The 16,150-nt window shown below is 32.5% G+C and overlaps 1 protein-coding gene across 1 annotated transcript; it reads left to right on the forward strand.

Annotated features, from left to right (window-relative positions):
• The first annotated feature begins 6,133 nt into the window (after positions 1 to 6,133).
• LOC105347822 (uncharacterized) lies at positions 6,134 to 9,160 on the forward strand. Its single transcript, XM_011457059.4, has 4 exons — positions 6,134 to 6,397; positions 6,905 to 7,074; positions 7,847 to 7,927; positions 8,925 to 9,160. The coding sequence occupies exons 1-4, from the start codon at positions 6,384 to 6,386 to the stop codon at positions 9,050 to 9,052; spliced, it is 393 nt and encodes a 130-aa protein (XP_011455361.1). The 5' UTR covers positions 6,134 to 6,383; the 3' UTR covers positions 9,053 to 9,160.
• Positions 9,161 to 16,150: the final 6,990 nt, after the last annotated feature.

A 16,150-nucleotide genomic window follows, 5' to 3' on the forward strand; every position in this document is an offset into this window, starting at 1 on the left:
AGTACAATGAATTCCTTGAGGCCAAAATTGGAAGTCCCGTGACAATTCTTGCAGCGTGTAGTTGTACTTTTTCTAACTTTTCAATTTCTGCGGAAGAACAACCATCCCATACAACAGAAGCATATTCTAATATTGGCCTTACAAAAGTTATATATAATTTTGATAGTTTGTCTCTGGCTAAAGTAAATTTAAGTTTCTTAAGTAGTCCTATTTTTTTTTTTTTTACAAGCGATGTTCACTATATCATTGATGTACAGAGACCACTTCAAATCATCAGAGAGCGTTAGGCCTAGATGTTTATGACAAGAAACAATATCTAACTGACAATCTTGAAAAAACAGTTCTTGGGTTACATTACGTTTTGATTTGCTAAAAAATACAACTTTGGTTTTATTAGGATTAAATTTAAGTAACCAATCATTGTCCCATTTTCCTATAATATTCTAAGGTCATGATTTAACACATTTTCTAAATTTCTTAAGTTTTTATTCGCATACTGGATAGAATTATCATCTGCGTATAATCTAAAAAAGGACAACATATTTTGTGCAACATCATTGACATAAATTAAAAACAACTTCTTGATTATCATATTGAACAAGTGCGATCAAGATAAAAGGGATATATGATTATATCATTGAAAAGATTTTAAATAAGCTATCCATAAATTCAGTCTGACTTGTGTGTGTTCCGTGTCATTTTGTAAACGAAGGGTGGTATTCCTGGATAAAATGGCTTAAAAAAAAAACCAAACCCTTAAATATCTTGTATTAAAACCAATCTCTTAGGAAAGTTCGGACGAATCAAAAAAAAATTTCAATAAGTATTATTGCAAAATAAATTTAAAATATATTAAATATATTTGAAATATTAATTTTTAATAAACAATGCAATCGAACGTGTTTGTAGATTATACTGGATCAAAAAAGGGATATTACTAACCTTGGATGATATCATTATATTCTGTGATATACATAGCAAAAGTTTTTATTTATATTCACAGATTCGATATATTTTGATATCCACAAAAACGAATAAGCGTTTGAATACTCATAACTAAATGTTTTAGACATATTGACATCTACTCCTCCCATTCATTGGGCATGCGAAAAGAAAATGATATAAAAGAGAGCTCGCAGATCATCTCAAATATATAGTTTACCTGATAAGTTTCATTTTTTTTATATTATGTAAAAGAAATTAATGGAAGAAATACAAACTTGTACATGCATAGATTGTGAATAAAATAAAAAAAAGTTACGAGCAAATTCAAACGGTTATTAGTGAACGTACATGTAAATGGAACTTTCTTGTGTCAAAAAAAAAAGAAAAAGAAAAAGAAAAAAAAAGAAAAGAAAAGAAAAAAAAAACAGGTACCGCACGCGATGTCACACCACAACAATGGTTATAAAGTTTACAATTGTTTGAATTCATCTTTGAAAAGTATCAGCAATCATAATAAATACTGACGTAAAAGGAAGCTTGCATGTATCTCTGACAGGATCGCAGTTTCAAAGGTATAACACCACCGCTTGTTTTTTTTTTTCTTTATAAATTACGTCAAAACGTGCCATGAATTAAAGTCGATCAGTACTTCTTAACAACAACAAAAGTTAAAATTAATGGTTTTGAGTTTCAAGAAATAATCAATACATCTGTACTCTCCGTAATGTATAATATCAGTTAAAGGGTATCAAAATACGGCAGGTGGTTATAGGAGGGGTTGATTGCGCTAAGCTTATGTGGATTTTTTACTCAACTTTTTTAAAAAGTAAAAAATCTCTCTCTCTCTCTCTCTCTCTCTCTCTCTCTCTCTCTCATGCAGGCATTTGCCAAAGTCCATATCCTTAAGGTACAAATTCAAGCAAGCGAAGGCTTGAGCCTCAAGAGAGTGCTTTGAGATCGACTGAACTTCATTTCATTTACACCATTTCAAGGAAAATGTTAAATTGATGAAGATGAAAATGAAAAATGTTTTTTTTAAATAAATGGCATCATACATCACTGTCATTTACTAATTGAATATTTGATATGCGAGAATATTATTCGAAAATGGCACAGCATTTATTATTCAGTAAGTTTACGAACAATTCTACCAAAAAAGTTTGGTGAATTATATATCAACAGGCCAATTAATATAAAGGACATTGCAAAGAACCTGTATGCCGCCTCTGCTTGAATCTTTATAAACTCTTCTGCTCTATCATAATAAAAATAAACTGGCCGCCCCGATAAGACCGCGGAACATTAACTGGCAAGATTGGAAATATACAGCTTACGTCATTTTCACTTGTTACAGACAAAACATTTGAAATGGGCGGGAACAAATTGACACGGACGTCTGAGAAAACATAGCATCGATACTGTAGTTATAGGAAATGTATTTTCAATCCACCTCAGCATTTCTAACTTGCTAAATAATTTAAAGCGATCGAAAAACATTTTAATTAGTATCAGAAAAGCGGTTGAAAAACATTTTATTTCATCAGTAAGTAAATAATCAGCAAATGTGAAAATATACCAATTTGGAGATATTATACGATCGAAGGTCAAAGCATTGTCCGATGACTTCTTATATGAAACATTTTATATATTCTATTATTGGATATAATTTTAATCTTATAAATGGGAACTTTGATTGTTCTCTGTGAATAAACCCCGTTTCAACTATGGCCAGTATGGCCCCACTTGATTTCAGACTTGTGACGACTGATTCTCTGAAGTCATCGGACAATGCCTTGCCTTGCGTATTATATTTGCTGATTATATACTTATTTGGTGGAATAATTTTTATTTTCAATCACTTTGCTGACATGTATATAGCAAGTTAGAAATGCCGAGTTGGATTCAAAATACATTTCCTACATAACTACATGTACAGTTTCAATCCGATGTTTTCTCAGACGTCCGTGTCAATTCGTTCCCGCCCATTTCAAATGCAAGTGAAATTGACGTACGCTGTATACTTCCAATTTCCAATCTTGCCAATTAATATTCCGCGGTCTTATAAGATATAAACATCCATTCAATTTGATTTATCAAGGTTATACATGTAGCTATGGGTTCTTATATAATGATGTTGGTAGAACTTATCAAGGTACTAGTATAACAAGTTGCATTGAATATATGATTATATCAGAAAATTTTCTCTCGAATTGCACTTGATTTATGAAATTCTGTCCTTATCCCCTATTTTGCCAAAATACAAATTTAGCAAATCCACAAAAATTATTAGAATTATTGTATCTCAGTTAAGTTTACAAAGAATTTGACTGTGGCGTGCATTCTCTGTGAAATTTTTACAATTTTAAACCATGCATATGAACTGATTTTTATCAAAAAACTTTTTGTATATTCCTCCTATAAACCTGTGATTTATTAGCAATGCATCCGATCTCTGAAACATCATGTTGGAGGCATGTATGAGTTGTCATCTCGCATTGACTACCAAGAGACACAGGTCTTGAAAGCTAAAAACTGATCGCTACTTAATATGCTGGTCCTAATCCCGCGGATGCTAGCCTTATAATATACATCCCCCATGCACGATGGCTGTCATTGCAGTAATACCGCACTTCACAGATTGAGTTCTTCCTTGGTGTTTGAAGCGATCACTGATCCGAATTCCACGACTGCTGCTTTAACAGATTGTGTTATGAATTATTGAAATTGGACGTTTTCACGCACTTCCAATACACATGTTGAAATTTGATTGGTATAAAACAGTATAACTTGAAACCTTGAATAGTTATACAATTTTGTCTTCGTTGTGGACCCAAGTTTAATCGTTAACTTAAAAATGAAGGCATGTACAAAAATTACTGTGACGTCACCTAAAGCTAACGGATTAAGAAACTTCATCAAAATATTTATTGTACAAATTCTTATAGACTATTTCCTTCTCGCTAACCTGACATTCTCGATAACATGTTTCCTGTCAAGTATACACTATCATTCTACGAGTTAGTGATAGAGCAATTGTCAATGTTGGATGCATTTGTAGATTTTGAAGAATTGAATTTGAAGACGAGTATACCATTTTATCCTTATATGTCCCTTGCTCAGATATATATATATATATATATATATATATATATATATATATATATATATATATATATATATATATATATATATATATATATATATATATATATATATATATATATATATATATATATATATATATATAAACAATTATTTCTGTTCCAAACCTTCAATGTTCAAAGCGATGTAACTTATGTTTCCTCATAATCTTCGCGAAGCAGATAAAATGCGTGTAAAACATTTTGTTGCTCAATTTCTGAGGATAACAAATAATTCGATTATATATTTTAGGATGTTTGCAATTTAGATTGTGTTTCTTCGTTTAAAACTGTATAATGCAATATCGTTTGTATAAATAAACCTATCTAATGCACTACTATGTAGCATGCATTTTAAGAGCACATTTATCATTAGTTGCTTTTACCAATATGCATATTTATCATTTGTTGTCATTTATAATTCATAATGTCATAGCAAATAAACTAGTTCTATTCTAACTAATATTCAATGTGCCAAACATTTTCATCTGTACAGTTGAGCTTGTTCATCTTCATTTATAATATCCGACTAAAAATGGAAAACGTTGAATTTGTAAACTGGGTCAGATGAGTTTGTATATATACTCAGTACATGTATATTGAAAATACAAAACGTATCCCGTTGGTTTAGTACTCTTATTGTCCTTTCCGATATATTTCATTTTATCAAATAAAATATACAACATGACGTAGTCATGTTGCATATTTTATTTGATAAAATGAAATAGTCGTGTTGTATATTTTATTTGATAAAATGAAATATATCGGAAAGGACATTATCTAGTCTTAGTTGATTAGTTGATTTAGTCTTATTTTCCTTTCCCAAATGATTGTGATACTATTAATTAGTCAATGAAGCAATTTATCAAATACTAAATTATATAGTTGTTATCGGGTACCTTGGGAACGACGACATCAAATCTGTTTGATATACCTTCCAGGTGTAGACTAAAGGACTGAGAGAGAAAAAATCAACTCCCAAAAGGGTAACCTGAAAGGTTTACATAATTCCAAGTTATATAGGTTTGTCCTAGGGCGACAATAGAAGAAGTGCTAGAAGACTAGATTATGAGAACTGAAAAAGATCAAACAAACACTTTATATTATATTTCGTAAGTAAATGCAAAAAGCAAAAGGCTTACAAAACCCAAACAAAAATCAATAAAACAGACTTAAAACAGGTAAGATCGACATAATTGGAAATAAAAATCAGAAAGTTACATATATAATCAGGTCCCTTTGAGTGACCAAGCTGTTCATTTGATATTATAGTTGACATGATAAACCCATTCTTATCATGACTTCATTGTTTTAGAAGTTCTCTTTGAACTTGAGAATGATCATGTTTATACTTCATATATCTGTTGACTGTAATACTATTATTTTCTACTGACTGTAGATCTCTCACGAATTCTCATTCAACAAAGGGAATGCATTCTCATACCAATAACTTATTTACGTAAATTTGCGTAGAAAAACCATTTGTAAAATCTAGAAGTGCAAGGCTTGTCGACTCACCTACCTATTACCCCTAATGACTAGTGGCGCAATTCTACGTTCTTTTAATTGTAACGAGAAAGGCGCCATTAACGGTTTCATTGTGGAATTGTTTGAGTCCAATTTCCATTTTTTGACTCAACAAAGCAATATGCTTAAATTCTTCATATTTATACTCTATTGCATTGTATGACAATCCGAAACGTTTGTTTACTTTCTGATTAAAACCCAAACATTTGAACTAAAGGTCGTCATTAAGATGCGCAAGATAAACTGAAATTCAATATGGACCATCTTCATAATTAATGACCCTGGTTCACGGAGGAGATTGCGCGTGTCACATTTTCCAGCGCCCACGAAAATCAGAAAAGAATCGTCGAAAAAAATAACATATTGCGGTATGAATCCACTCTGTTAATTGCTGTCAAAAAGTCGTGAAAGACTGGACAACTAATGCTCATTGGTAATTAGCAATTTACAGTACTTCCTTCACAGATTCAGCGCACCATTTGAATAGAAGCTGCGAGGTCGAATTTCGCACCAACACTAATGGTTGCTGGCGGAAACAAGCGAGCGTGTTAGCTGTCTGACGATGTTCCGATAATCTTTTGTTGTATTCGTTTTTACAATATTATAATCTGTAAATTTCCTATTTGTCGGACACAAGACACATCTCTCCAACACGTCATCTTCTTCTTGACAAACTAACTCCCACTGCTATCTGATTGGCTGAGCGTCTATAAAACTATTCTTCCCGGATAGACCTGTCCATTTTGAATTTGAAATTCGACTAGAATTAAGATGAATATTTCCAGGTAAGTTTATCATATTTTTTTTCTTAAACTTGACAAAAATTGCATCATGGTGATGCAAGAAATGTACATGTTAAACTTGAAATGTTTCATTTTATGGTTATGATAAAATAATAATCTAGACTGTTTTAACTACTTCTAGCAAAATTTATGTTAATTTTTAGAAGAAATTCATATATTTACTAATATTAGGCAACCTTTTTTTTATCAGAATTTTTAAATTTATCATTTTCATAAATATGCCTTTTAAAGCATGTATTTTTCATAAAAATCATGAAAGAAATATGATATTATTTCGGATGCTAAACTCATATGGTAGCAGCGTTTCAAACTGTGCAGAACTAAATTATGACATACTGAGAAAGTTACCCCATAAATCGATCTATATTAAATAAATCTGATGATATTAATTCTTATAACTAATTTTATATGTTAGATTAATTGCATTTAAACATCAGTTACGCCATTTCCTACACTAATAGGTATATACGATTACTGTTTCGCTTGTAGCGCCGCCATGCTGCGTGTTTTCGTGGTCGCCCTCTGGGCAATAGCAATCCTGTGTCAAAATACAAACGGACTAACTGCACTAGAAAACATTCTAGCAGAGGAAACCAAAGACGATTATTTGAGGGATGTCGATGATGATTCCGTCTTGGACCAGAGAACAAGGGAAGAAGGTGGGAACTAATGTTTAATATTACTCCAATCTTAATTCGTTCTGTCTATATATACAAAGCTTAATGGTCTTTTCAGCATGTTCAAAATCTGTCCAATTATGGTTTCTGGCTGAATTATTCCGAAAATGATATTGTAAATCGTAGTGGAAAAAATCTTAATGAAAACTTACTCACTTAGCATCAAAGCTCCCACAAAAGTACGTGTACTGTTAAAAATCGCTTCGAGAATTTTGTTTACCTAATAAGTAGGGGATAGTTAGGTTATTATAGTTATTGTTTCTGTGTGTGTGTGTTCTTACATTTTCATCAGGAAAAGTGTTGAAACTGATGACTTTCATTGATACAAATACACTACCAGCATAGAAGGAAATCAGTTTTGAATTTGTACTTTTTCAGGACTTTTAAAAGGTTATACTATTAAATTCCCCATATATGAAATTACCATTTGCCGACAGACTTGATATACTGTATAGAATTGTGTTGTGTTTTGTTTTTGATTTGGAGCTACATCTTTAACGATTATTGTCAAAGTGTTATGTTTATTTATTTGGAACGTAAACTTTATTCAGTTTTACAAAGTTAAAAAAAAGCGTCAATCTTGAACAATTTTTGAAAATATAATTGCAGTTTTTTGTATATTGAATTCGCTGTTTATTAAATAGATGAAATTGATAATGGGAGATAGCAAAAGGTAATTTAAATATTAAACAAGTAAGTTGTTGCCATATTGCTCGTGATTAATTCTAATTTTTGTGTTATATTATATTTTCAGACCTGAAGAAGCTTATTTTAAAGAAGCTACGATTTCGAGAACTACCAAATGATTCTTCATCCGAGGTGCTCAACAGTTTAGGTATGTTTATTTGCGTTATAAAAACTGAAAGCAAGTCAACGTTTACTTTCCTTGAATCCTTCTTTAACATAGATTGTTATACGTGAATATAAAAATATGTTATGAATATTGCTCAATGATACGAGAATTTTTCTAAATTCAAATAATGAATTTACGCACAATGCCGCAAAAATGGTACATGTATATCTAATGTAGCATAAATATATGCAGTCGATGGCATGTGGTATATCGTATAAGTTGTGAGGCTAAAATATATGATTCCAGTTCTGAAAATTTTGAATCAATTCGGCGTCTTCGAATACAACATTACCGGTGTGTTGTATTCCAGCATTTTAGAATCTTGCTTTTGGTAAATTTATGCATGAAATATTGCTAACTGTAAACGTTTAAGTTCTTACTTTGAATATGATAGGAATAGTTATTAAAATATTTGCATAACTTATTGAACATTAAGAGCTCAGGGGTTGATGGTCGTGCGCATTTTTAGATTACTGTATGCATGTATTAATCTTCATGAAACAAAGGGCTATATATAAAGAAATAAAGTTATTTTAAAATCTAGGCTAAACTATGAAGGGTTTTTTCTGTATATGTTTATCACTTTTAGGTGCACGATGTATGGCAATAAAGTAAGCGTGGATTTGAGTTATAAAAATCTGAAAGTACCTATTCGTATACATGAATGCAAGGCAATATTTAAGCACTGTAAGCGGCGTACTTTAGCTGAAACTGCTCCACTCCAAGAACGCTGAACATTCAAATGTAATACATTAACCGTAGGTCCAACAATATCGAATTTAATTTTTGAGGTAGATCTGATGGTTTAGAAATTGATGGCCATTCAGTCTCTGCAAGTTTATAGCTTCCATGTTTTATAAGGTTAATCAGGCGAAATTATTTATTGAGCTTTGAAATCCCTATTGTAGTAGTGTCCAAAAATAAAATCCACTTAAAAAATAATTATTGTTCATATTCATATTTATTTTTTTTTTTTTAGTTAAGAGAGTCCCCGACTCATTTCGTTATGGAGATTCCTTGGTGGACAAGGTAGCCGCTTTGCTGAGAATCAAGATGAGGCCAACAAAGAGCCCCCAGGTCAGAATGCCCAGTCTGCGATTTGGCTGAGGACGTCCATAGACAGAATAGAGTGGTGTAGAGATTTATTTTATCTCTTTGTTTATTAAAAAGAGAAAAAAGTAACTCTATTTTTTTTTGCATCTGTATACACTGAAACTTCGAAAAGAATACTAGAAATGCTTTAAGAGAGTGGTGGTTTATATTTTGTTTGATAAAGTGTCATTTTCAGATGTTTAATAAAAATATAAACATATTAAACTGTTTTTATCGTTATGGACACTAGCAAATTAAATGATGAATTATATATGTGACGGCTTTTTTATATCTGGAATTCATCTTTCATAAAACTTTCTTGTATTGCAAAATGAAACGGCAACAAAAATTCGTGATCCAGATATTATAGTCAAATTTCATTGCCAGAATGTCGAATTTTAAGTTATTTTTAGAATATAAAACCGATCTTTATGACGTATGGTCATAATTGCAGCATCACCTGATTCAGTTGACATTGATTGTACACATAGAAGTAGGTCTAAAATCTAATAAAATCATAATTATCCGAGTCTTTGAGAAGAAAGTTCGCCATCAGTCGTGTTGTGTCTATAATAATAGTTGTAATATACAATTTCAAGGTCACGGTGATTCAAAAATTAAAGTCGTGTAGATTAGAATAAAATTGGCAAAGTGATGCGAAAAATCAGGTAATCGCTTTATACGTCAATAAATTGTCACATCCAAAATAATGACTCATGGGCCTTTCTGCTCACCTGAGTATGTTCCCAAAGCTAGATATGCAAATTAACAATAAAAGCTTGGATAAATTAAGCAAAAAAGAACTTTTGCATTTGGTTTGGAAAAAATACACGAGGCCAGTTACCTGAGATACACTTTACGGTGGGTCGTTGCTGGGTTTTTTTTTCTTTTGTTAAAGACCCCCCCCCCCTCCTCGATTGAATAAAAACACGCCTTTATGTAAACTTGCCCGTCATAATAGTCAATGCAGCCGGAAATGAGCAACAAATATATGCATGTACATTGTACATGCTGTAGGGATGACGGTTTCAATCATTGTTAAGGTATTTGACCAATTATAAGATTAGAAGAAAAGGTGGGGATAACCAGGGCCATATAACTGCCAGGCATGTTCAACACATCTCGACTTGAGCAGTACAAATATACATGTATTGGGTAGGAATGATTTCCACTGACAACTGTTTTTAACATATTTGATATATATGGAATGGAAACGTGAAAAAAAATAAATCTCGGGTCTCACCAAAGCTTGTGTGGTAATAGCTGCAGGTCTGTAGCTCCCGGTCTGAAAAAATTCGGATGGACGACCTGGGAGCTACAGTGCCTCCCATAGTAAAAAACTGCAATTTACGGCGCACAAAAAATTGCGCTAGTTTTGGACTGATTAATATCATTTCCGAACATATTCTGTACAAATATTTGATTCCAAAAAATTCGTCGGACAATTTACTACAGATATCGTCACTTTACTTGCCCCTGATATTCTTTTAGACACGATCACCAGCCCTGTAAAGCGAAGTGGTGCAGTTTGTTTACATGTAAAAAATGGCGACTCTCGATCTCGACGTGAATTAATATACTTTATTTCCGAGGTCGGTTAGCATGTTTCAAAGAAAGTCTGACGCAAATAAAGTAACAATATCAGTAGTAAATTGACTGAAGAATTTAATGGTACTAATTGTTTTCACAGAATTTGTGTGAAAATAAGGTTAATCAGTCCAAAACTAGCGCAATTTTTTGTGCGCCGTAAATTGCAGTTTTTTACTATGGGAGGCACTGTAGCTCCCAGGTCGTCCATCCGAATTTTTTCAGACCGGGAGCTACAGACCTGCAGCTAGTGTGGTAATCAAAACGTGTATTCAAACCTCAAGGCTCCGTAAATTACGAGTTAATGTATTCAATGGTTGAAAATTTAAATTGATATGAAACTCAACGCTTTGCAACTCCAGTAGTACCATATTCAGATTCAGATTCATTTAGAACCATTTTAACAAGAGCTTGGACTTTGGGTAGTTGTGTTAAACAGCAATGTGACGTAGGCCTGTCTGTTTTTTTTTTTGTCAGCCACTCAGCCATGGTTCTCTGAAATCAACAAGATTTGTCTGGCTTTTGAGATAAGACTACGCAATCGGTGCATATTTCGTTGAAACCGTCATTTTAAACTTGTTTTGACGCAAGAAATAGGTAGCTACGTCCTACTGAAAGTCCAAGGTCTTGTTAAAATGGTTCTATTTCAGTCTCAAAACCACTTTACAATGGTATAAAGAGACTATGAAATACATAAAATATACCAGAAATATGTCAATGGTGAGTGCGATTAGCTGAACATCACGTCACATCAACTATAGAGAAAACGACCTCTTGAAATAATTATTAGTATATATGTATCAATTTAATAGAATACAAAAATTATATTCACATATATCGGTTTTACAATAAAGGGCGTAAAACTAGACTTAGCAGTATTATTATTATAGTCTGTCCAAGGTTACCGTTTTTGCTGATTTTCTTAATAAATACACATACCTGTACGTAAAAAAGAATTGAATCAAATATAATATGTCAAACATTGTAAGATTGCCCTCTTTATACCTGGAGAAATACACAGGAACGAAAATGCATGATTCATATTAGGGAAAATCTACCAGCTTTAATCCATTCAGAAATTCTTTTCTTATAAACCTTAAATTATTTTTGGTTGTTGATTGTTGTTTGTTGTGCGATAGAGGGCGCATTTTAAAATAAAAAACTGGAATTTTGTCATTTTAGTGGATGAATGTAGATTGGGCACAAATTAAGGAATTTTTGATTATTCAAATATTTAACAGATGTAGCCAAGGGGTAGATGCTGATTTCATCTGATGAAATGGTCAATGGTAAGATATTGAGGGTGGGGGGGGGGGGGCTCAACTATGTCATTATGATATTATGATTTAAATGACCCACATTGACCAGTGTAACTTTTTTCCTATTTTCAAACCAAAGAGAGCAGAAAAAAAAACACCATATAATCAATTGACAATCTTGCGAAGTACTAGTAAGTAGACTATAGTAGTTTATTTCCTTTATAGGAAAATTATTATTGTATATAGAACTAACAGAACCAAATTTGATATTTTCATGCTAACTTTATATGTCATTGAATAACTTCAAAAAATAAAATAACTTATATAACGAATTTAATCACGTGAGTATAGGATTTGATAACGGAGTACACATACATTATGTGAAGTAATATTTCTTTTGTTTTAAATTCTGTGAACATTTCATGTTCCGATTTCACCATGAGTCTTTCGCATAAGGGAGGATGTGTTCATTGATTCTTCATACGTCATGTAAAATGACTGTTAATGGGTGTACCGGCTTTGGAGAAATGAAAATTCCGTGCTGGGAAATTATATGCCAGTTTCCGGGATAAAATCCTAAACTATAGCTAGATTAGGATAAATCCTACACCGGATCATTCATCTCACGGATTTATAAATACATAGACCGGCTAAAAATGTCGACAGGTTCGTGATCCTTAACTTCGACCTTCCGTGAACTCTTGACCAATTAGGGCCAAGCAAAACGTGCTTAATTTTTGCATTCTGTCAATTTAATTGAAATTGATTTTGAGATCACTGTATATAAAGGTTTGAATTATCTTTGTGGTAATACAGATTGGTCAATAACTGCAACGGTAATTTGTTGTTGTTGAAATTTTCATATTTTAATAGATCTATTTTTAACTGAGCCAAGTGAGTGTGTGTGTGTGTGTGTGTGTGTGTGTGTGGGTGTGTGTGTGTGTGTGTGTGTGTGTGTGTGTGGGTGTGTGTGTGTGTGTGTGTGTATATATATATATATATATATATATATATATATATATATATATATATATATATATTCTTAAAAGGTCATGGTCACGATTTTGGTCAAATTCTATTTTTATGTTTTTATTATTTACAATGCTTGTGAAATGCATTTCTAATGATCAAATAAAATTGAGAGTCATTCGTAGAGTTATATAAGCAAGATAGAGGGCTCACAATTCTTTGTCATGTAAACAAGGCTCGTGCCCTGTTTTTGTTTACATAGGTTCAATATACCAGTAAAAAATCTTTTTTCCAGCTTATTTGTTCATCCTATTATTTATTTTAATCATAGATAAACAGTTCTTAACATTTAAAACATTCGTTTTAGGTTTAAAACTAGAATTCTTACTTCAACGTTCAAAATTTAAACAAACGCTTTGTATACACAGCGAAGAATTTCAAGCCCTGTAACTCGCTTATAACTCAACAAATGACACTCAAAATTCTGTTGCCTTTTAAAATTGTCTTTCTGAAGCATTGTAAAAATTAAAATCGAAAAAATAATTTTTGACCAAAATCGTGACCATGCCCCTTTAACATCCAAGTTACGTTTAAAGGGGCATGGCCACGATTTTGGTCAAAAATTATTTAATGTTTACAATGCTTTAGAAGAGCATTTTTAATAGGCAACCAATATTTGAGTGTCATACGTTGAGTTATAAGCGAGTCACATAGCTTACAATTATTGGCTACGTAAACAAAGAATGTTGAAGTGAACATTCCAGTTTTAGACCTAAAATAACTGCCTGCCCTAAACGTTAGAATATTTTTTGATGCTTAAACGAATGGGAAGATAGACCTATCAGCTTGAAAAAGATTTTTTACTGGTATATTGAACCTACGTAAACCAAAACAGGACACGACCCTTGTTTACATGACAAAGATTTATGAGCTTTGTATCTCGCTTAAATACCTCTACGACTGAGTCTCAAATCTTATTTGATCATTTATAGATCATTTATAGATATGCATTCCTAAAGCATTGTAAATAATAAAAAGAGATAAATAGAATTTGACCAAAATCGTGAACATACCCCTTTAAGAATATGTATACACATTATATGTATTGTTAAGCGTTATAGATTTCTTAATTCCCGACAATTTAGTTGTTAATTGTTGTTTATTTATAAATGTGTATGTAAATAAGTACAGTGTTCGATAAAACTCTATATCATAATAGTTTTAACACTGTCCTATATACCCACATATATACAATGAAGTATACTTAGTATTATATCAACCGAGATACGGGTTATCAATGTCAGTGCTACCGAATGACACAGAGAAACCCAAAACAAACAACGATCATGAATCGTGCGTGGCTCTCGTTCCTGGTGGCCCTCACTCTGTCGCTGACCACTAGTGGTGCCAGCCCCACCGATCAAAGGCTGCGACTGCAGGAGTCGGTCTTCAGCTCCTTTGGTAACATTGTTTTATTGGTTTTATGATTCGTTTTAATCTTACATGCCCTAAAGTATTGATATACACAACAATCTTTATAATTTCTGAAATTCTTATTTTTAATCGAGTCTTTTTTTACATGATTCTGTTTACATAGTACGCTTGTAATATATGCCGTATATTAATTATGGATATTTCGTTATTGCGTTCATACTACCTGGCTTATCAGTTGCAGAACTTGGCCGATCCTATACAGATCATATTGTGAATAAGGTGTTGTTTGTAGGTAATATTGGAGAACTGTATAGCTGTCCGGAGAGAACATTAATTTCTTCTAAAAAGATTCTTCCGAAAAGTTATAGTTACAGCTATTCAAGAGATTAATTAAACTGCGTATGTTATATAAAAAGTTAAACGATTTCTGTTCGTTTTTATCATTCTTAATTTCTAGTGAAAATGTGATTAAGTGATATAATGATACTATTTTATCATCAAGTGCCTTCGATTTGGAAAGAAAATAAAGGTTATATAGAAAACATTGTAATAATTAGTACCCGAATTAATCAACATTTATTTTTCAAATAGTCCCCCGTATTTAACACTGACATTGAATTTCATATGCATGTACGACAGTCAAATGTCGGTGTCAACTGCTTTTTGTTATTGTTTACAGATTACCGCATTGCCTTTTGATTTGTTCTGCACGCGGGCAAATATGACTAAAAAGATGTCATACTTAAATATTTAATATATTTTGGGAAAGGTTACATTTTTTGAGCTGGACAACACTGTTGTGTTTACTGAACATTCCTGGAGCATCCATTTTCGGGTCCTAACCCGTATGAAAGTGAAACAAAATATTCAATAGATATTTCTAATCCACATCCGTTTCTTTACTCAAATAAACGGTATAGTGTTATCCAAACATCATTCTAAGTTATGTATAGATAATAACCGAATCAACCTCTATTCTCCTTGGTTTTTTGCTCATCAATAAACAGTTTCATTTTTTCTGCATGTCGTTGCATTCTATATAGTGAAAACATTTTCACTAAACGCTTATTTTGAAATGTTCCGTAACAGGCAGCTCAAAAATAAAATATGCCAAGAAGGCTGAAATATCTTCGGTACATCACAATAACTTCAATAGCGTTTTGAATGCACAATATCACTGCTTATATCGCCTTTGCACATGCATACTCGCAGAAGCAAGAGCGCGGTAAGCAGTTAGCATTAAGCAATACTAGTAGAACCATTATAACAGGAGCTTGGACTTTAGGTAGTTGTGTCAAACAGCAATGTGACGTATGCCTGTCTATTTCATTGCTTCCCACTCAGTGAAAGCTCATTGAAATCAAATAGTCTTCAGCCAGACAAATCCTGTATATTTCAAAGAGCCATGGCTGAGTGGCCTACAATGAAACAGACAGACCTACGTCACATTGTCGTTTGACCTAAAGTCCAAGCTCTTGTTAAAATGGTTCTATTAAGCAGCTAGCTGGTAGAAAGCAGGCAGAACCTGGAATGCAGCTGACAGTTGGCTGTCTATGAAATTTCATATTATTGTGACAGCATTAAATTCTTCATGTTTTTCAGGAGAAGTTAAGAGTTTTCTGCGGGAATGGTTTGCCAAATTCACCAATAATGTCATAAACGATGTTGACGAAGATTCTGAAAAAGATAGTCGACGGGAGAAAAGGGACCTAAAACCACCCATAGATTTTGAAGTCATAGCCCAAGAATATTTGAGAAATGAAACGAAAGAGTACTTGATGCAGTTCTTAGGATATGCAGAATATCTTAATGTAACCAACAAAGAGTCCCTAGACCAAATTTATCAGCGAGAGGAGCGCCGTCT

The sequence above is a fragment of the Magallana gigas genome, chromosome 2 (genome assembly GCF_963853765.1).
Source record: "Magallana gigas chromosome 2, xbMagGiga1.1, whole genome shotgun sequence".
Taxonomy (NCBI): domain Eukaryota; kingdom Metazoa; phylum Mollusca; class Bivalvia; order Ostreida; family Ostreidae; genus Magallana; species Magallana gigas.